The 21,292-nt window shown below is 40.1% G+C and overlaps 1 protein-coding gene and 1 long non-coding RNA gene across 3 annotated transcripts; both read left to right on the forward strand.

Annotated features, from left to right (window-relative positions):
* Positions 1 to 608: 608 nt before the first annotated feature.
* Positions 609 to 9,689, forward strand: LOC121708963 (hexokinase-2-like). Of its 2 annotated transcripts, XM_042091956.1 has the most exons (11): positions 609 to 744; positions 1,338 to 1,488; positions 2,895 to 3,057; positions 3,337 to 3,485; positions 3,713 to 3,832; positions 4,254 to 4,349; positions 6,174 to 6,273; positions 6,612 to 6,795; positions 7,377 to 7,532; positions 7,821 to 8,057; positions 9,403 to 9,689. In XM_042091956.1, the coding sequence occupies exons 2-11, from the start codon at positions 1,372 to 1,374 to the stop codon at positions 9,602 to 9,604; spliced, it is 1,524 nt and encodes a 507-aa protein (XP_041947890.1). In that variant the 5' UTR covers positions 609 to 744; positions 1,338 to 1,371; the 3' UTR covers positions 9,605 to 9,689. The 2 variants fall into 2 exon arrangements, with proteins under 2 accessions (XP_041947890.1, XP_041947891.1); XM_042091957.1 differs by lacking the exon at positions 609 to 744 and having other exon boundaries at positions 1,373 to 1,483.
* A 752-nt stretch (positions 9,690 to 10,441) lies between these two features.
* LOC121708979 lies at positions 10,442 to 14,123 on the forward strand. Its single transcript, XR_006031811.1, has 3 exons — positions 10,442 to 10,742; positions 10,868 to 11,015; positions 13,987 to 14,123. It is a non-coding gene; the product is annotated as an uncharacterized LOC121708979 (long non-coding RNA).
* Positions 14,124 to 21,292: the final 7,169 nt, after the last annotated feature.

A 21,292-nucleotide genomic window follows, 5' to 3' on the forward strand; every position in this document is an offset into this window, starting at 1 on the left:
ATAAAATATATACAGCTCTGAGCTATGAATTGTCCTTTAGTGATTATTATTATATGGCTAATGATTCATCTTAGATTGAGCCGTTATTTATGATCATTTAACTATTCACTTTATTATTATTATTCCAATTATTAGTCTTATTATTAGGCATAGTCTATTATCATTTAGGCCATATTGTCTAGTGTTTGCAGTTGTGATCACTCTTTCTGCAAGGAAGCTGTAAGCCTAATTTAAACCGTTAAGTTTCAAAGAAGAATGTTGTAAGCCAGTTGAGGAAATGTCATAACACTGAACGATGGTTAACCGATAGGCTTTCGACATAACCACACTTCCTTTCATGAGAAAAGTAGGCAAATCATTAGTTTGACGTTATTTTTAAATTCCTAAAATCCTTAGCCTATTCAGATCTTAGTGGTAGACTAACACACAAAATAGCCTAACATAATGTTGTCCTATATTTCATTATGTAAACTAGAGAGTAGCCTAAATGTATAACTTCTGCATGCCAGGAAAATACCTTCAATAACACTAAATGGTGCACTGTGGCACTTGAAACAAAAGCAATGGTTAGGTTATAGCCACTGCTCTCCACCCTCTAAAGGCATGTCAAGTATTGAGTCGAAGAAGAAGAGTTGAACTTGAGATGTGTTCAGGACGAGCCGTTGCTCTATTAAATTGACCAAATAACAGGAAGTCGATGTCAATCGGAATATCGGAGGCAACAGAAGCACATCTCACTTGAAGGTAGGCTCAGCTACATTTTTTTGCTATCTCGTTAGTGTCGTAGCCTATATTAAGATGCGCTTCATAAAATCTGTTATTGGCATTTCATCTGATTTTTCTTTTGTCGTATAGGCTAATAGATTCAGCGCATTTGAGCGGTAGGCTATCCCACTGACATTTTCTTCTGGTTCTATGTAGATGTAGATCATTGCTCATTTCCCCCGAACAAACAAACCAGAATTTCTGAGCGATGAGATGCCTTGGCTTTTAGGCTATAATCATGAGAATTGGAAACAGCGGGAACTGAAATTTTATGCGTGTCTGCGACATATGCCTCAGGTGTCAAAATCACACAGTTAAAATGTTAACTGTGCTACTTTTGGTTCTCACAAGTATTTCGATTTCATGTTCTCAGTTTCATTGTCATTCTATCCATAATTGCCTTGCTGGAAAAATTGAAGACATGATGAAAGAAAAACAGTCCTGAAAAATATAGTCCAGGCCTAAGTTATAGATAGATAGATAGATAGTTTATTGATCCTCAAGAGGAAATTCAATTATATGCCTGAGTTTCCCAACAACCTTGAATGTAATTCATGCTTTCCATCCACTAGTCATTCCTGTAGTAGAAAAAGTAAAGCTGTGCAAATGAGCAGTGAAGTTTCAAATGGTGACACTGATGCCCCTCGTGCCAAGAGGGCCAAACTTGAAGATGAAGATGACGACTCAGACGAAGCTGCCATCTCCCCTGCCACCATGAGTAAGGTAGTTCCATGTGGCTTTAACACTCCTCCTGTCTTTCTCTTACTATTGGATGTCAGTGTGTTTCTAGAGAAGTGATTGAAAAGGGCATGTAAAATGTGGAGACATCATTGTGTTGAGTGCAGTTGGTGTTAGGAAATATTGTGTGTGTCAACGTATTAATGCGTGACTGAGACTTGCACATACATTCATATACAACAACAACAACACAACAAGTCCTTTGCATTTTCATATGACTATGAGACACCATTAAGATTTGCAAGTCACCCAACAGGTAATCAGATGCAGTCAGGAAGAGACAGACTCTCCCACTGTAAACCCAGCCAAGCAAGTCTGTGAAGAAAAAAAAAATGAGTGTCAGAGATGGGTTGGGGTGAAGAGAGACTTTGGAAAAGTACTACCATGCATAGTGAATGAGTGTGCACTAAAACTTCCGCTGCAGCTTATAAAAAAAAGTGAGAGAGTGAGATTGATCTCAATGAGATAGGTCCTGATTGCATAATGTACCCTGTAAGTAAGTGAAAAGCATGAAAGTAAGAAAAAGAAAAAAACACAAAGTGAGAATGTTGGAACTTGTTTGAGGTATTTCAACAAGACAGAAAACATTTTAAGCACTGCAACATGGATGAGAGCCAACGTGTTCCTTCTAAGGGAACAGGAAAGTTGACTGTATGAACATGCCATCTCCTGAGATTAGTAATGTGTTGGTGCCTGTATTTGTCCAAGCTGGGAGGCACCAAACACTGCCAGCCCCTTCCTGTGGAATGTTTCCTTCCTCCCTCTCTCTCTCTCTCTCTCTCTCTCTCTCTCTCTCTCTGTCTCTTGCTCTATCTTTCTTTCACCCTCATCTGCTTTCATTTTAGCTTAATTTATAAGAAACTGTGGTACAAAAACAGAATGAGTTAGCAGCAGAAGTGTTTTGAAAAGTCAAACCTAATAGGCCCTTTAGCTATCCTCAATATAACACAAGAATTTGGTATAGTATTTCATTAATTAATGAACATAATCAGAACACATATGGAAATGTACAATGAACAGAGACGCGAGAAACGGTTGTTACAAAACAATATGCGTAATCCTCAAATCAAGCTCTTGGAAACATCTGAGGTCATAGGAACGAAAAGCATATCTGTCGAAAGAGTCCACCCTGTGGTAGAGTGAGAGACTGCATTCTTTATTTCAGCTATATAATTCTATGTAATGTTTATTTATAGGCCTATTATTAATGTTCCTTGGGGATGAAAAAAACTATGACTATATGAATATACTGCTTGAGGGTTTTGATATGTGAGAACGAACTATCTTTTCATTTTTAGAAAATATGTCAACTTCAAGAATGATTTTGACATGATGCACATGAGGATATTGCAGCTTCATATACACAGTAATGTCCATGGTGTTTTGTTCAGGTGGAAGACTTCCTACTGCCTTTCCAGCTCTCACTGGAGAAGCTGCGTGAGGTGTCCTCAAAGCTTCGTAAGGACCTCATTAGAGGGCTGGGCAAGCACACCCACCGGCGAGCCCCGGTCAAGATGCTACCGACCTTTGTCAGGGATACACCAGATGGGACTGGTATGACAAGCTGCTCTGAAAAATACCTTGCTCTACTGCTTTTTGTTTTCAGTTTGATCACATTTTTTTTCCTGTAAAACAGTTACAAATAATTTACTAGTGTAATTGAAGATAATTTATCTACTCATGTGTCACACAACACAAATAAAATGTTAGAGATCATGATTGTACAGCAAAAAAATAAATAAGAGAAATTGACAGATTCCCACTGTAAAGAGTTTTGATTCTCATGGTCTAGACTTACAGTATCTCATGATCCTATCTGATTGGTTCTCCCAGAGAAAGGGGACTTCTTGGCTCTAGATCTGGGCGGGACAAATTTCCGTGTGCTGCATGTGTGTGTGGAAGAGAACCTGCAGAAAGTGCTGAAGAACGATTCACAAGTGTGCGCCATACCTCAGGAGATGATGCAGGGACCTGGAGAGGAGGTGTGTGTGTGTGTGTGTGTGTGTGTGTGTGTGTGTGTGTGTGCATGTGTGTGTGTGTGTGCACTGTGCATCCGTCTGGATGTGTGTGTGGTGTGTGTGCAGGTTATGGGGGAAGTTTGTGTTGTATGTCTGAGTGCATTGAAAATGTTCCTTATGATCTGTGCATTTGTTTGGGACAGGTGCGATTTGCATTTACTGACATGTCAGCCTTTGCTTTCTCTTTGCAGCTCTTTGATCATATAGCAGCGTGCCTAGCTGAGTTCCTTGAGTCATTAGAACTCAAAGACAAGATTCTCCCTCTTGGTTTCACCTTCTCCTTTCCCTGTGAGCAAAAAGACATTGACAAGGTTAGTTACTGTTCATAGGTTCCATATAAGTTCAATAACCTGCTACTATTAGATTGCTTTGGATAAAGGTGTCTAAGATGTACTGAAAATACCAATGTCAATGATGGGCTATAGTGAAGACAGTGAGTATGTCACTCTTCCATTGTGAGCACGTTTATATGGTCTATTCAATGGGAAACACACATAGATGATTATATATAAACCAGCTTTTACAGGACTGATAACCCTTGGCTGCAACTTTTTATTTTGCACATGGGCCATGTTATTGCTTAAAAGACCATGCCTTGACTTTTTTTTTTTTTTGCCTTGACTTGAGCCTGAGACCCATTGCTTATCATGGTACTTCAAATAACAATGTGTTAATGCAAGTCCTGTTTCAGAAGATTTACAAGTGTGTATGTATGTATGTCTTTTTGTGCAGAGCATCTTGATCCGGTGGACTAAGGGCTTTGCCTGCTCTGGAGTGGAGGGGCAGGATGTGGTGCTGATGCTGAGAGAGGCCATTAAGAGGAGAGGAGTGAGTGACTCATGTCCATGTTCATATCTTTTAACATACTGTATATGCACCACAAATGTTTTACTGCTGTGCATTCATATTGTATATGTTAACATTGGTATAATGTGCTATCACATTTCCTATATATTGTAATGTCCAGAGGCGGACAGAGTACACAGCTTCATTACTTGAGTAAAAGTACAGATACCCTTTGCTAAATTTTACTCAAGTACAAGTAAAAGTACAACAGTCAAATGTCTACTTAAGTAAAAGTACTGAAGTACTTGTTTTTAAAAGTACCGGTACTTGAGTATCAAGAGTACAAGAGTAGCCTACATTTTCTAAATATTGCATTACTACTGCCACAGTGCTCACATTTATGTACAGAAATGTCCTACATGGAGTTATGAAAAATGTTAATGTTAATACCTTGGAGAATGTAAAAGGAATTGAATCAAGTAATTTTCATCTTTTTACCATGTTGCCAGGGATGGGCAATATTTCTAATACATGTATTTAAAATACGTATTTCAAATGCAAAATACTATTTTGTAATTGAAACACTTGAAGCGAACACTATCATTAACTTGTTCAGAAAATTGAAATAGTCTGGCGAGGTGGGGCCTCAGGTTCCCGGGATGGACCTGCTGCGTCTTCATCCATTGTTTCGTCTATGACTTCTCTTATCTAAATCTGACCATGGAGTTGACTTTGGCGGAAAGCTGAAGGTGATTGCTGATAGGCTGTCTCAATCAGTGGCGCCTGCACAATCCAATCATGTTTGAGAGGGAAACAACAAATTGAGGGTTTCCGAGATTTTTCTTTTTTCCTTTTTTTTTAGAAGTAGTATGGATTATGGATAGAAATGTAGTGGAGTAAAGAGTACAATATTTGCCTCTCAAATGTACTTGAGTAAAGTCATGAGTACTCCCCAAAAATGATACTTGAGTAAAGTACAGATCCCTCAAAATTGTACTCAAGTAAATGTACTCCGTTACTGTCCGGCTCTGGTAATGTCTGCATGATATCTGAGGTATAGTATGCCTAGTTGTGCCCAGGTATATGGTATAACAGGCCTGGGTTATATGTGTAAACAGCATACAGTGCTCTCCACAGTTATTGGTAGTTATTAATATTTTTGCATTCTATCTTAGTATCACAATAAAAACAATGTATGGTGAAAAGAAATAAAAATCCTCATTAAGAAATATTTTTCTAACAAAACACCACACAGGTGCCACAATTATTAGCACCCCTAGAAAATGTTATAAACAAAATACAACTTTTTATTTTATTTATATTCAACTTCTTTAAGATAATCAGAGTGATTGTGGTAATGGTGGCAGATATCACCATGGCTGTGATTAGCTGCAGTACTCAAGATAGCCTACAGCTGAACTACAGCCATGGCAATATCTGCCACCAATGCCATATTAAATATTGGCCTATATACCCTATGTATTAATACACTGAAATATTTCAAATGAGGTTTATCCCAAATAATTTAGATAATCAGAATTTCCGGACACACCTAGAAGCAAGTGTCATTTCATTGATGTGATATATCACTAAGTGGATATGTTAGAATCAGAGTAGATTTATGTCATTCAATACACACAGCTAAAACGGCTCATGTCCTTTCAGGGAGAAAAAAGGACAGATTTGTCAGACTCTACAGGGCAACTGTAATGACCATATGCATTCCCAAACAGCACTCTACAGAAACTGTGTTCTTTCCATTTAACTGGGTTGTCTGGTCAGGTTGTCTGTTTGAATAACTCGCTTAATCTTATATCAGTGCCAAATTGTGGAATGTTAATATTGATTTTTGTCCATTTCCCTCAGGACTATGACATTGGTTCTATTGCCATGGTGAATGACACTGTCGGGACCATGATGAATTGTGGGTACCAGGACCAGAGCTGTGAGATTGGCTTGATTATTGGTAAGCAGAAACTATGGCATAGTCATATTAGTTAAAACAGAATATCGCCTTCCTTATGTCTTAAACATGGAGAATGAAAAGCGATACACAGCATAATAATATTGGCATTTGAAATTGACTTGAATTCAACATCGAATTAATACACTATTTTAAAACACTTTTTAACACATTAATACATATCATTAATTAGCTTGATTAGCCCTTTATAGAGAAGGCAGTTCACTCTACTGTGGATCTGGTCTTTTTTAGGACCAAATCCACCACCACCACCATCTCAGTGGCTGCTGTTTTCCTTGTAAAGTTATAATCAGTTTATAAATCTGGGCCCTGTCCTGCAGGCACAGGGACCAACGCCTGCTACATGGAGGAGATGCGTAACGTGAAGCGTGTGGAAGGAGACGAAGGACGCATGTGCATCAACACAGAGTGGGGGGGCTTCGGGGACGATGGCTCCCTCAGAGACATCCAGACGGAGTTTGACGTGGAAGTTGACCGCACCTCTATCAACCCAGGTGTCCACACGTAAGCTACTGCCCTCAAAGCTCTGCCTCTGCACTCTTCCCTCTGGCCAAAAATATCAATCCCAATGCCCCCAGTGCAGTGACGGGGACACTGTACTGCAGGAGATGCCGACCTTCAGATGACATGTTAAACCCTTGACTCACTGTGGTCATTTAAGATCCCATGGCACTTATAACAAAGAATAGAGGGGTTCCCCAATGTCCTGGCTAAATTCCCAACCTGACTCATTCAATCTGGCCGCCTAATCATCCCCCTAGTGTATTTGGCTCATTCACTCCCTCACTCTCCGCCTCAAGCTGGTGTGTGGTGAGCGTTCTGGCACATTTTAATGTGTTACAATGTAATGTTTATTTGGTCAATAATAGGGTGTCACATACACTGAAATGAAATGTACACCCTTTGGTTGGTCACTAGGACTTGGCCTGACCTTTGGTTCAAAAATCTGTTTTTACATTTTACCTGATTTCATAATTTTGCTACTGTTAAACCTTTTGATACAATACCACACTTTACATTATTATTAGTTAATAATATATTATGTGTGTATAATAAATATATTGTGTGTGTGTGTGTGTGTGCAGGTTTGAGAAGATGATTAGTGGTATGTACCTGGGTGAGGTGGCTCGACTGGTTCTGATAGAAATGGCCAAGAAGAATTTGGTCTTTGGGGGTGAGACGTCAGAAGCACTCTTAACTCCTGACAGCTTTGAGACTCGATTCATATCCGAGATTGAAGAGTGAGTCACCTCATGTCTTATCCCTCTCTATGCTGAGATATACTGTATACTCAATCCTTGATTTTTGGATAGATGATAGACAAAGTACTATTTATTTGTAAATATTATTGCAAGGAAGTATTTAAAAAATAAATGACAAAAATAGCACCAGTGACTAAGTCTGTACAATTAGATAGATATATAGATAGATAAATACACTGTAGATAGATAGATAGATAGATAGATAGATAGAGACTTTGTTTTTCCAGAGGGAAATTTAGGTGTCTGTGTGTCTTTGCCGGTCCTAAGGGAGGACACTGGTCTGGAGCGGGCCCAGCTGATCCTTACTGAAGATCTGGGACTCCCTGCAGGGCCAGACGACTGTGAGATTGTGCGGCTGGTCTGTGACATTCTCTCCACTCGCTCAGCACAGCTATGTGGCGCAGCCCTGGCCACCATAGCCAATCGAATCCGCAACAACCGTGGACTGAGCCACTTGACCACCACAGTGGGGGTGGATGGAACCGTCTACACAAAGCACCCACAGTAAGTTGAATTTCAACATGTTACCCATCGGTTATGATAACAGCAGCTAAACACGGTGACAGATGTAGTAGACATGTGTTGGCTTGTCTCTCCCTGGGTAATAGAATTGCAAAGTTATAGAGCTGCTAGTGGCTTATACTTTTGACAAAGTAAAACTCAATGAGAAATAATAGAGGGCTCATCAAATTTTGTGTATTGATATAGGGAGTCTATTTTTGCGCAGGCTCGTACTGTAGCATACTATTTAATTTATCATAACATACTTATCAACAACATATCATAAAAATATACTTTTTTATTCGATTAGATTTGAAAATACAAAAATACAAAATGACTGTACACCCATAATAATGAATGCCGTTAGCGCAGCATATGTTAAAATAAGTTTATATATGTTAATATAAGTTTTGTCAAAATTTTGGCCAACGATACCCGGGACTCCAGGGAACATGAAACATGGTGGGCTGACATGGAATAGAAGCTGAAAGCAGTTTTCATGGAATAACTCACTAACCATTGCACCCAAGATGACAAAATGTTGTGGTATATGTTGGTCTCAATGAGGTGCATCAATCCAGACCATAACCGCCCGTTTGTGGTGTAGCACTACCTAGTGAAAGACGCAAATTCCAAAAATCCCCCACAGAGGGCACTGCAACTGATCCAGTTCAATGACTGCTTGGAACTTGATGGTCACTGCTTCTGTATGTGTATGTTATATCAGTTTGAGAACAGTATTCTAGTATGAAGACACACACACACACACACACACACACACACACACACACATTGCACACATGCATTATGTTCTAAGCAATAATAGAGTAGACGTATGACCACACACATCCCTTTTCCACAATTTTGGATGGGTGCTGGATCAGAAAAGTATGACTTCAAAGCTAAAAGGTAAAAGAGAGTGATCCGCACACCATATACTGTAGCTCCCTTGGTAGGTATTATTTTTATTTTTCGTGCAACGTTTGCAGCCCCTGGCTCTTCCGTGTCTTGGTGTTATATGCCCCCAACGTTGTCTTCAAGGCAGCGCTGCCTGGAATCACTAGGGTTAGGCATGGGTTAAGGTTAGGATTAGGTTTGGAGTTAGGTTTAGGATTAGGTGCCTTTAAGTCAGCGGTGGCAGCGCTACCTGGAAGACGACGGGGGCATAAAACACCATCGAGCAGCTCTTCCTCAGGCTACCCTACATGCTAAGCAATCATAAGAAAGTACTATAACAATTGAAAGTAATTCAAGTAATTATGTCATAACAAGCAGTGACATCCATTTCATGTGATGTTGTGATATCTACTAAGGACACATGTAGTAACTTATCTCATTTATCCTTAAGTTATAGTGACAGGCTTGAGGAGACTGTTAAAACGTTGGCACCCAAATGCGACATCAAGTTTTTAGTGACAGACGATGGAAGTGGCAAGGGTGCTGCTATGGTTACGGCTGTTGCCCAAAGACTGGCCATTCATTCCAAGCTGCTTGAGGACAGCGATGGAGATGAGGAAGAAGACGAGGAAGATGAGGAGGAGGAGGACTAAGATGATGACTGATTCAAACTACTGTGCTCTTTGGAGGCTGTTGTGTTTAGATACCTTCATTATTAAAATGATTAATAACTGATAATTTGTGCCATCTTTTTTCCAATGTTTTGAACCCTATGACTTTTTTTCAGGAGAGCAATACAGCATATTAGTGGGGGGAAATTAACCTCAAAAAAGAGTAAAGTCGTTATGTGTTAGATAATAACCAACATCGGTATAGCTAGCTCATATTAATTTGAGCAGAGATCAAACAATTAGTGGGAAATTACCTCAGTTCATTCATACATTTATTTCCCAAAGAAATGCAAGTGAATTGTTAGCAATAACATTCTGCTGATTCCAATAGGCAATGTGGCCAGTCAAGGAAGATGGAATTATTTTGCTGAGAGAAGGTGCGGGTGCTATTAGCCGGAGTCCGGAGGTTTCTCCCCCGGGAAATTTTTGAAATACTGACTGCAAAACATAGCATTTTAACACAGTTTTCGAAGGACATAAATACCAATACCTAGAGAAAGCAGCGCCCGTATTCTGCCTGAATGACGTGAACATTGCCTAGGCCTATCTGCAGTAGCCTAGACTATCACTGGTTACACTTTACTTGACAGTGTCGACATAAGAGTGTCATGAACGTGTCATAAACAAGTCATAAACATTTATGACATAATGCTTCTGTTATTAAGTGACATTCAGTTTTTGTGCGGGTTTTTTTCTAAAACTGATTTATGTCAATGTCAATGTCAATTTTATTTATATAGCGCATTTACAGACGGCTTAGCCGCACCAAAGTGCTTCACAATAAAGTGCAATAAATTAAAACAGTAAGGCACAAAAACAAAAAGGGCTAAAATAAATTAAGAAATGCAGAAAAAAGAACATTTAAAACTAAACACTGGGGCATAAGGGGAGACACTAGCCAAAGGCAAGTGAAAAGAGGTGGGTCTTTAAAAGGGACTTAAAAACATTTAGACTGAGCTGAACGGATGTGGAGGGGGAGGCAGTTCCAGAGTCTAGGGGCTTCCACTGAAAAGGCTCTGTCCCCCCTAGTTTTCAGCCTGGCCCTGGGTTCTTCCAGCCGCAGTTGGTCTGCTGACCGTAGTGCTCTGGAAGGGGAATGGTGATGGAGAAGATCAGACAGGTAGGTGGGGGCCAGACCATGGAGAGATTTGTATACAGTCAAGAGGAGTTTGAAATTGATGTGGTAGTGGATGGGGAGCCAGTGGAGTGAATCCAGAACTGGGGTGATATGTTCGCGTTTTTTAGTGCAGGTGAGGAGTCGGGCAGCTGAGTTCTGAACCAACTGCAGGCGGCGGAGCTGGGATTGATCGATGCAAGTGTAGAGAGCATTACAGTAGTCCAGTTGTGATGTGATGAAGGCATGGATGACTCTCTCAAGATCGCTCTGGGGCAGGTAGGCTTTGGTCTTAGCTAGAGTTCTGAGGTGGAAAAAGCTCTTCCTCACTACTGCACTGACCTGCTGTTCGAACTTGAATTTGCTGTCAAAAATCACGCCCAGATTTCTGACAGAGGGCCTGATGTTAGAGGCAAGGGGGCCCAGGGCATTGGTGGAGAAGGTCGGAGAGGTTTTGCCAAAGACAATTAACTCAGTCTTGCTCTCATTAAGGTTGAGGAAGTTTGCACCCATCCATGCCTTTATCATACTTGTGAACATTTAGCTTTCCAAAAACGGGAGATTTCTTTTCGGGGGGTTGGGGGGGGTCAGTGTTTATACCGGATCTGTGTTTGCATATTTAATACGTTTCATACACGTGTTTCAACACTGCATTTCGGTCGTTGCTTTTACCTTACCATTACCTTACGCATGCCAGTTATGTATCCCCCAGCTGCCTGCCTGCAGCCTACTTCCAAAACTCCAAAGCTGCTTGCTGTCAGATTTGGTTCCAAGGGCACAAGTTCAGTGTATCAACAACACTCAATAACAGTTTATGTGATGTGTTAATCAATTAAATTCCCAACAATTTCACAACAGCTAGTTCTGGAGTAGGCCATTCAACTAGCCCGCTTGCTTACGACGAGACTCAGGCTGCGCAGTCAGCACCCACTTCCTTATTTGGGTTTTGGGTTGCCAGGTTTTAGCCTATGACAAAACGGTTGAAATTGAAACTAAGTGATCGTGTATGTGTAGGGTGTATTTCATACACAATCTGGCAACCTGAATGGATCAATGATTTTAAAATGAAGTTTGATGGCCATGGAAATTACGGGAGTTTTCCGGGAGAAATAACAAAACGGGAGGGTGCTGGGAGATGAGTGTTGACAGGTATGGCCTTGATGTCAGCTAGACAATCACGCAGTAGATGGAGTGCAGCCTGCCCATCAGCTTTAAGGGGGATATACAGCTGGACGTCATCTGCAAAGCAGTGGAAGGAGATGTTATGTTTTGCCAGGATATCCCCTAGGGGTAAAATGTACAGTAAAAAGAGGATGGGACCCAAAATAGATCCTTGAGGGACCCCGCAGGTGAGGGGGGCAGGAGGGGAGATAGAGTCTCCTAGCTGGACAGAGAAGCTCCTATCGGCCAGGTAGGACCGGAAGAACTTACAGGGCTGAGTCTTTGATGCCCACATGATGCTCGAGCCGAGCCAGCAGGATCCTGTGATCCACCGTGTTGAAGGCTGCTGTTAGATCTAAGAGCACCAGGATGACAGGGCTACCTGAGTCAGCGGCTAGGAGCAGGTCATTGAGGACTCTCAGGAGCGCAGTTTCTGTGCTGTGGGCTGTTCTAAAGCCAGACTGGACCTTCTCAGAAATGTTATTGTTGGATAGGAAGGATTGCAGCTGGACATTGACCACTCGCTCAAGGACTTTGGATAGGAACGGTAGCTTGGAGATAAGCCTGAAGTTTGAGAGGATAGTGGGGTCAAAGTTGGGCTTTTTTAGTAATGGTTGAACCATAGCATGCTTGAAGGCAGCCAGGACGCAACCAGAGGTGAGGATGATGTTTATCAGCAGCAGGAGGAAGGGGGCAGGAGGAAGGGGACAGTAGCATCCTTGAGTAGACGGGGGGGTAGGCAGTCAGAGGGGAGGATAGGGAAATGGGCTCAAACTGCTTGAGGACAGCTGGCAGGGGGAGGGGTGGAGGGGCAGGGAGTGGGATGGCAGGGGTATCTGAAGGCCTAAGTGGCCCGGTGGCAGCTTGCTTTAAACTAAATGAGTCGAGGAGGTTTAAAAAGTCCCGGGTCAGAGGTTGTGACTCACAGCAGACATGGACATTAAAATCACCAGAAATTAAAATTTAATCATATTTTACCATAAGTCCAGACAAAAAGTCAGCAAAGTCATGGATAAAGTCTTTGTTGAATTTAGGTGGGCGATACACCACTGCGGACAAAACGGGGAAAGACAGAATTATTTCAAACAGTTGCTGTTCAAAGCTCGCAAAACCATTGTGTGGAATCTGCCGACATTGAAACAGTGACTTGTAAACAGAGGCGACACCTTTCTTTTACTGTCTATGGGCGACACCTCCACCTCTCCCAGATGCATGGGGGGGAGTGTTGCCAGATTGGGCAGACAAATAAAAAACGCCTATATAAGCTTTAGGCGGGCAAATAAAATGTTTAGTTGAATGGTTCTCTATGACAAAATTGTTGTTGGGGCGGTTTTTTGATGATGAGGGCGGGTTTTTGAGCGTGATTGGGCGGAAATCACTCAACCCAATCTGGCAACACTAATTGAAAAAGTTACAGTCCGGTGGAAGGAGTTCAGAGAACGGCGTGTTATCGCCTGCAGAGGCCCAGGTCTCGCACAGGAATAGAAAGATAGATTTATGTTGTTCTGTCGGAGCATAGTGTTTCAGTGAATATGACCAAAAAAAAATCTTACCAACTGCAGCTTTAATAGCCTACGATTAGATGTCATCTAACACATACCGTTGACTTGAGCTAGCTTAGCACCTGCGAACTCTGCAACTAGAAGGACTGGATGAAACGTGTGGAAAACGGTCTCCACTGATAAATATCACACTTGCTAACTTTGAAATGAGATCCTTTGTCCAAAATCCTGAACCATCCCTTTAAATGGAATGATAGATGTCATTCTCATTGGTTTAAACGATGTTACGCCCAAAACACATGACTAATTAAGAAACTTAGGAACGCCTTGTTGCGCCATCCACCCAATGTTTGATAACGAAAACACTCCCAATGTGGTCCCACTGGACATCCCACTGAATTATAAGCTTTTCGCCAGTGACCATGCATTTTAGACTAAGGGCCCTGTCATGACATTCTAAAGCATTTAATAGGGCCCATATAGTGTCCATGTTCAAAAGAATTTGTATCTTTGTATCAATTATCTGTGTGTGTGTGTGTGTGTGTGTGTGTGTGTGTGTGTGTTCCTCTCACTCTCTGTGTTTACAGGTTTGAAAAGATTATCAGTGGCAGGTATCTTAGGTGGCTCGACTTGGTGAAGATGGCTACGAGCAAATTGTTTAATGGCACCATACCAGAAAGTTGCTTCAACCCTATGGCTTTTAGACTGAATTCATGTCTGCCATTGAGAGGTTGGAGATTTGTCCGCAATTTATCTGTCCTCTATGTTTATAGATAAATGTAAATTCAGATAAATGTAAATTGCAGATCTACATATCTACATGTAGAATTTTCTGTTCAAAACCTGAACATGTATATGACATAACAGAACATATTTTCAAAACATTTATTTTTATACCTAGACAGCACAAGTGACTATGGGTCTGAAATCTTAATTAAGTGTGTTTGCTGTTGTTTTCTGTTTTCTGTTGATCAGCAGATCCAGAGCCTACATCCTGATTTGTTGATATTGAGGCAATGATTCCATGCAAAGGCTTGGGCTTCAGGGCCCCCTGACCCCTTGGGCCCCTGGGCCTGGGCCCGGTAGGCCCGTGCAGTAATCCATCCCTGGTGATGAGTTTATAGTTTATAGCTTTGTAATTGTATAATATAGGCAATCATGGGCCTACCATTTAGCCAATAGGTTAGAGGGGACACCAAACCTTATTAATACAACTGACATGCCCCAAGCTGTTAGAAGTTTAACTAATTGATTAAAACGACAAATGTAAACAAACTTAACTTACCGGTAACCCATTTCTCCTTTCAGTCTCAGTTTCAGACGCAGGCTTCAAAAGACCATTGAAGATTTGGCACCCACATACAACTTCAACTATGAAATGAGAGACAATGCCAGTGGCATAGGTGCTGCTATGGTTGTGGCTGTTGAAAAGAAACTAGAAATTAAGAAGATGAGTGATGAAAAAGTGATAGCAGCCCATTGTTAAATCCAATCCCATGTTTAAGAAATTGGTTGGTGATCCACAGTGAAGTAGAAAAATATGATGAAAGTGCAGAAGAGGAGGCATCACTACTTGGCTGTAAATGGGAGGCAGCTGTATTTAAAAGAGCTTATGTGCTTTTTTTAATTAAAAAATGACCAAATAGCAACAGAAGGTGGCTCAAGAAATAACCATTCTGACATAATGCCAAAAATGACTATGCTCTGTGTTACCCAGATATCTGCCGAAATGAATATGCTAACCAGCCAGTTCCAGGCTGTCTCTCTTATGATACCACTTTGCACTTAAGGTGGCACTGTATCAAATGCAAATCGCAAACATATAATAGGCTACTAGTGTTTCTAGCATTCTAGTGTTTCAATTCTCCTCATATGCCCCTTAAACGACTTTGCAGACATTTAAAGAGATTCATTTTTAATGATTAGATTTTAATTTTAGGACCATACTTGTAGGAAACTTTTGATGAACTAAGCAAGTTTGAACAAAATGGAGAAAATAGGAAAACATGGGAAAATGGAAAACATACTGTGTGAAATAAATTATATATCTGTTAAATGTTGGTTGGTTAAATGAGTGTCTTTGTCTGGTTTACTAGCCCTTGTCTCAATGTGTAATGACATCCACAAGATGGCACTCAATGCAAACTTACCTTAGACCTATGTACTGTACCAGTACATCAATGTTATAAACATAAATAAAGAAGAAACCAATTGAGAAAAGAAAGATTTTACTAAAATATGCAGATCTATGGTAATGTGGAGGTGAGGACGATTTGTCTGAGTTTTAATGCTTCAAACAAAAATGTATATGGAATTGTGGGCACAATTGGGAAAAGTAATTGTGGGGAGTATAATATTGAAGAGCCATGAGCAATTGTGGAGTTTAATATTGAAGAGTCATGTTTTGTATGCACAATTTGGAAAACGTAATTGTGGGGGAGTATAATAGTGAAGAGTCATGTTTTGAAAAAGTAATTGTGGGGAGTATAATATTGAAGAGTTATATTTTGTGTTGTATCCTTCTTCTTTCTGTTAGTAATAGTTGCAATGTTTTCACTGTGGCACCATAATCTTATACAGTCATGGTACATAACGGTACAATGGTGAAAATAAATGGAGGCCAACACATTTAAGGGGACATTATGCATAATTAATCTGTGAGTCAGAGTATGAAGAACAAATATGAGAACGCTGTATTGTACTGGAGAATTTTCTTGGTGTGAATTGAAACCGACATTTACAAATGTTTTGTAATCACTGTTGTTTTGTGGCCTCCTGAAGTGTGAGGAAAACAACATTTGAATCATTTACTTATTCCTCAGTTATCACTGCTAAATTGCCCCATAAATTCCCATTTCTTTTGGTAAGGCCAAGATAATGATATTACTGTAGCATCCGTCATCATGTGTGTCAAGACAATAACCCATTTCACTATTTAGTTTCAATGGATGAGATCCCACCCGGGGAACAGAGAAGCATTTTAAACCATATTACTTGAATTATGACTCATATTATGGCTCTTACCCATGGGAAAAGAGAAAAATTATGAGAAAGGCTCACATAAAAAAAAAAAAAATCCCTGCAATGATGGTGAAGAATGCTCCTGCGCTAATAGGTAGATTAATAATATCACTGGTATGGAAATAGAGGCTTAACCTCTCCTGAACTGGAGGCTGGAGGAAGTGCTGGTTGGGGATAAGGAAGTTATGAAAAAAACAGGAAAGGGAAAATAAGGAAAGGGACTTGAGGTGGACTGCTGGGTTTAAGATAAAGCCTTTTTAACGTGTAGTTGAAATTATATGAATTGTTTGCTTTGGCTCTATTTGTTGGCATCGGAGAGAATTATACAGTATGTTTGCACCTGTAGTCATATTGCAAGCGCTTTCACCAATAGGTTGGTAGGTACAGGGAGGAAACTCATTTTATTGTTTCTTCTTCACAAGTCTCAGAGAAAGAAACCCACAACCCTGTCTTACTGCTCCACTTCACATAAAGACCCACATCACCTACTACAAAACCAGAAATATACAACAATCCTTCAAACCAATGGTAACAACAAAAAAAAAATCATGGAAAACTGTGGTTTAAAAGTTTGTCTGTACCCAATTGTCTGCAATTACTAAGACTGCATAACAATAATGTCCAGGGCGGCAATCTTAAACGACCTTGAAAATATTTAGACATATCTCTCCCTACAGAGAGAATGTGTATCTTGTCTTCAGGCTGTGCAAATCAATGTTATGACTCATTAGTGTTGAAACTGCAGGTGACACTGTTCAAGGTGTTCTATGAACGCCAATGCAACCAGACAATCACTCTTACTTTCTTTCACTAGGATTTATCAATACACTCTATCTTTCCAAAGGAATGTTGCTAGGTTACAATGCCATTTAGAATCACTCCTGCCAATGACAACATGACAAGTGAAACAGAATACCACTGAGCTAAATAGGACTAACAAGACAGTTTTGGCTCTCTGTGCTGAATAGCAGTGAAGAAGCCAGCCATTTCCTAAAACACGATAAAAGGGACACTTTCGCTGACACCTCACCTCATCCCCCTCCAGCTCTGAGAGAAGAGCCCATATATGAGTGATAACAGAGAGGCCCCCCACCTGTCACATCCTCCTCAGATGATCATTCCCAGCTACACACACACATATGCCTGTATACCAAACATGAGCTCATTCATGCACACACACACACATGTATGTACACACACATACCATCTGAAACATATGCACATAAACACATAACACATAAACACACACTCACACTGCACACCAAACATGAGCTCACTCATGCACACACACATACACACACACACACAAACACACACACACACACACACACACACACACACACACACACTTCTTTGTGACTGAAAAAAACATTCAGGTGACATTTGATCAGATTCACACTCACAACATAAGATCTTAAGCTGTCATCATCCAGGGAAATAGAAACATTGCAAGGAGCTGTGAGCACCAGTGTCATCTAAAAATGGCAGTGCCTGATCCAAAATGGCAGGCCCATTAGCTCTCTCCTAGTTGAAACACTGGGTAGATTTTCAGCCCATCTGCCTGTTAGACACATGCGCTTCCTTGTATAATTACATAATAGTGTCAAAACAAGCCTGTAAATAAGAAGAGGAAATTAATTGTTTGTGTGCTCTATCTTGAGAGAGAAAGAGAGAGAGAGAGAGAGAGAGAGAGAGAGAGAGAGAGAGAGAGAGAGAGAGAGCGAGAGAGAGAGAGAGAGAGAAACACACAATGCCATTGGGACTGTTCCATTCCTGGACCCAACAATAACATCAGTAACACTCATTGAGCATAGTGAGCTAGCACCCTCCCAATGAACCAGCCAGCCTCAGGGAGGTGCACCTCCGATGGAAATCCGCAGACAGATTTGGCAGAGGCTCTCTAACAGATGCTGCCTTCTTCCATGAAAAAAAACAAGACCCTACAGATATATCACCCTAAAAATAGCATAGAAGAAAATAGGAGAGTAGACAGATAAAAAAGAGATGACAAGAAAGACAGAAAGAAAGAAAGAAAGAAAGAAAGAAAGAAAGAAAGAAAGAGAGAAAGAGGGATATGGATGGTTCTTTACAATTTTTTTACCAGTACATGTTACGTGTTTTCAACCAAGGTTATGATTAATCTGCCATGATTGATTGCTGTGATTATTCCGAGGCGGCAGACGTTATAACTAATCACTGGGGGAAACCTGGGCTTTATGAAGAGCTATGTATGGAGAGTTACACAAAAGGTTCTGCAATTCTGCCATATTCCAAAACAGGTGTGGAGGCAGGTGGGCTGTTTGTAGATTTAGGAGATGGGTCTCTTTTCAGACATGATGGAATTATGTTCATGGAATTTAATGTTCATGACATTAAATCTACTCAGCATGTTTTTAATTCATGCAGTCATATTTGTGATACCTTTGAGGTGTTACACTTGTCATTACAGTACATGGAAATGCACATGGAGATGGTAAATACAACAAACGCATTGTCCTAAAAATTACAGACATTGAATGAATGGATGTATGCATCTCTATACCAGCCAGTCTCAGCCAACCAATCAGACTCAATAGTCATAAAGTAACCCTCGCAAAAGTTATATCCACAATGTGGGCAACAATTTTGAATCTGCAGTGCACACAACCATGCTGTGTGGAATACAATACCAATATTTGATACCAATATTTGCTAATTTATTGACATGATGCATGAAGAAATCAGTTGAGTAATTTGTAGCATTTTATTTAACATCTAGAGAAACAATGGATAGAGATGGAGATAGACTTTAAGTGAGAGTTTGTCATCGATGATTTCATATAAGTTTCATGGAAACAAATTTCAACAAATTCATGTACTGACAACTGCCTCATTTGACCCATCGGTGCTTACGTGTGGCATGGAATTAAATTAGCAAAATGCTCTGTTTTGCTCATTAGATTAGTATTAGTTTGTGTGAGTCAGTATTAGCGCATTACATTGCACATACTGTGTCATACAAACATGTGTTTTGGTGTGTGTGAGTGTGTGCTTGTGTAAATGTCTGTGATCATCTGGTTCACACTGATATATGCTTCTCAAACATGTACAACTTTATAATAAATGTTATAATAATTTACAGACAAACATGAAACTCTACTGCAATGTTCATGTTGCATTATGACCTGTTGCTTTAATGTATTATAACTCATGGTTATTCCAGATTATATAATATAATAATTATTGGACCAAATTATCAGTTCATTTTACATTATAGGCTATCATCGACCCTATTCATAACTAGACCCATGATTTCTGTGCTGTTGCCTTTTAACAGCTTTTGCTCAGTGATTTCACAACAATAATACCTAATTCTTATATAACTATATACCTATATAACAATTACGTCTTACGATGTTGTATGAGTCATATACTTTCATTATTGCTTTATGCGTGCCTGTGGTATACTGGTACGGACCATTTTTATACTTTACTTAAAGCAAAGATGTGCTATGTCCCATTATAAATGATAATAAGGTATTGTTCCATCTTGTTCAATAACATGTTAAGCATAACTTGTTCAAATGCAACCGCAGCACAGTGATCAGAGGCTGTAGCTATGGGCAGGGTTGATGTTATAATGTGTTATGCAAAATGATCTTAGATCTTGGCCATTAATGATAATCTGGTATAACTATCAGTCATAATACATTAAGAACTATACCTTATGAACATTGCCACAGAGTCTCATGCCTGTTTGCAAATGATTGTAACAGTTATTATAACACATTATACTGTGTTATGAATGTATGCAGAAATCATCATAGCGGTGACCTTCATAGAAAGTGTTACCTCTTGGTTCAGGTTATATCATAACGTGTAAACTACTGTGAATGCAGTGCTTTCCTGAGGATCATAAGGTTTTGCAAAAATTTTCATTACTGTAACATGTATAAAGGCAGGTGCATATTAGAAACCTGGAAGAGTCTTTCTTTTTATGACTGACTAAATGGCGAGGAATTTGATTTGCTCATGGGGTCCATTTTAGGGTGAAATTGACTGTGAAAAAAAAAATGGACTTGGACTTGGCTTCTAATAACCATCCAGAGGGCCCCCCATTGTGAGCCACTAACAGTAGTGGCCTCTCGGTGTGCTTGCGAGTTCCCACTCCCTTCAGGCATGTGGGGGTCAGGAGGGGCAGGCAGGAGAGAGGCCGGAGCCCATCTGACCTTTATTAGCATTATGGAGCTGAGTTCTGAGCAAATCTTTGACAATGTTGGCAAGATGGTAGTGGAGAGGCTGAGGTGATGTTGCTGTTGTACTGTGTGTGCTGTGTGTGTGTTTGTGTGTGTGGTTATGTGGTTGTGTCTTGTCTTGTACTACATCTTTGTCAGTCCATTTCCCCCCCCCCCCTCCTGACGGTTACCTGACAATGATGAAAATACTCTCTCAAGGGCAAAGTGCAATGAAAGCCATTAAGGACTTGAGAGTGAAAACGGTGGTGTGGAACCCACAGTGCTGCAACAGAATACAGAACACATCCAAGGAGGAAGTGAACACATTGTGTTTCGCATCTTCCTATTTTGTATGCTTTTGAAAATTTGAATTGAGGTTGAATTACTTTTACCTGATATGCTGTCACATTGGCAAGTATCAGTATATTAGAAATATAATGACCGTTAATAGATGATCTGTCTGTATAGTGAATTGACCAGTGCAATCATAGTATAGAATACATGTATTGTGCCAAATGTGTTATTTAATCAAACGTGACCAAATTAATTAACATGTTAATAAACACTAATAAACAGCCATTTTCATACATAGTATATATATGTATATATATATATATATATATATATATATATATGCCATGATAGTGACATGTTTTCA

Source organism: Alosa sapidissima, chromosome 5, assembly GCF_018492685.1.
Source record: "Alosa sapidissima isolate fAloSap1 chromosome 5, fAloSap1.pri, whole genome shotgun sequence".
Classification (NCBI taxonomy): domain Eukaryota; kingdom Metazoa; phylum Chordata; class Actinopteri; order Clupeiformes; family Clupeidae; genus Alosa; species Alosa sapidissima.

Excerpts from the sequence above, each read along its gene's own strand:
- LOC121708963 (XM_042091956.1), top strand. The coding sequence starts at position 1,372 with ATGAGCAGTGAAGTTTCAAATGGTGACACTGATGCCCCTCGTGCCAAG. Across the intron at positions 4,350-6,173 it reads AGGCCATTAAGAGGAGAGGA|GACTATGACATTGGTTCTAT; the intron begins GTGAGTGACTCA and ends CATTTCCCTCAG. Across the intron at positions 6,274-6,611 it reads TGAGATTGGCTTGATTATTG|GCACAGGGACCAACGCCTGC; the intron begins GTAAGCAGAAAC and ends CCTGTCCTGCAG.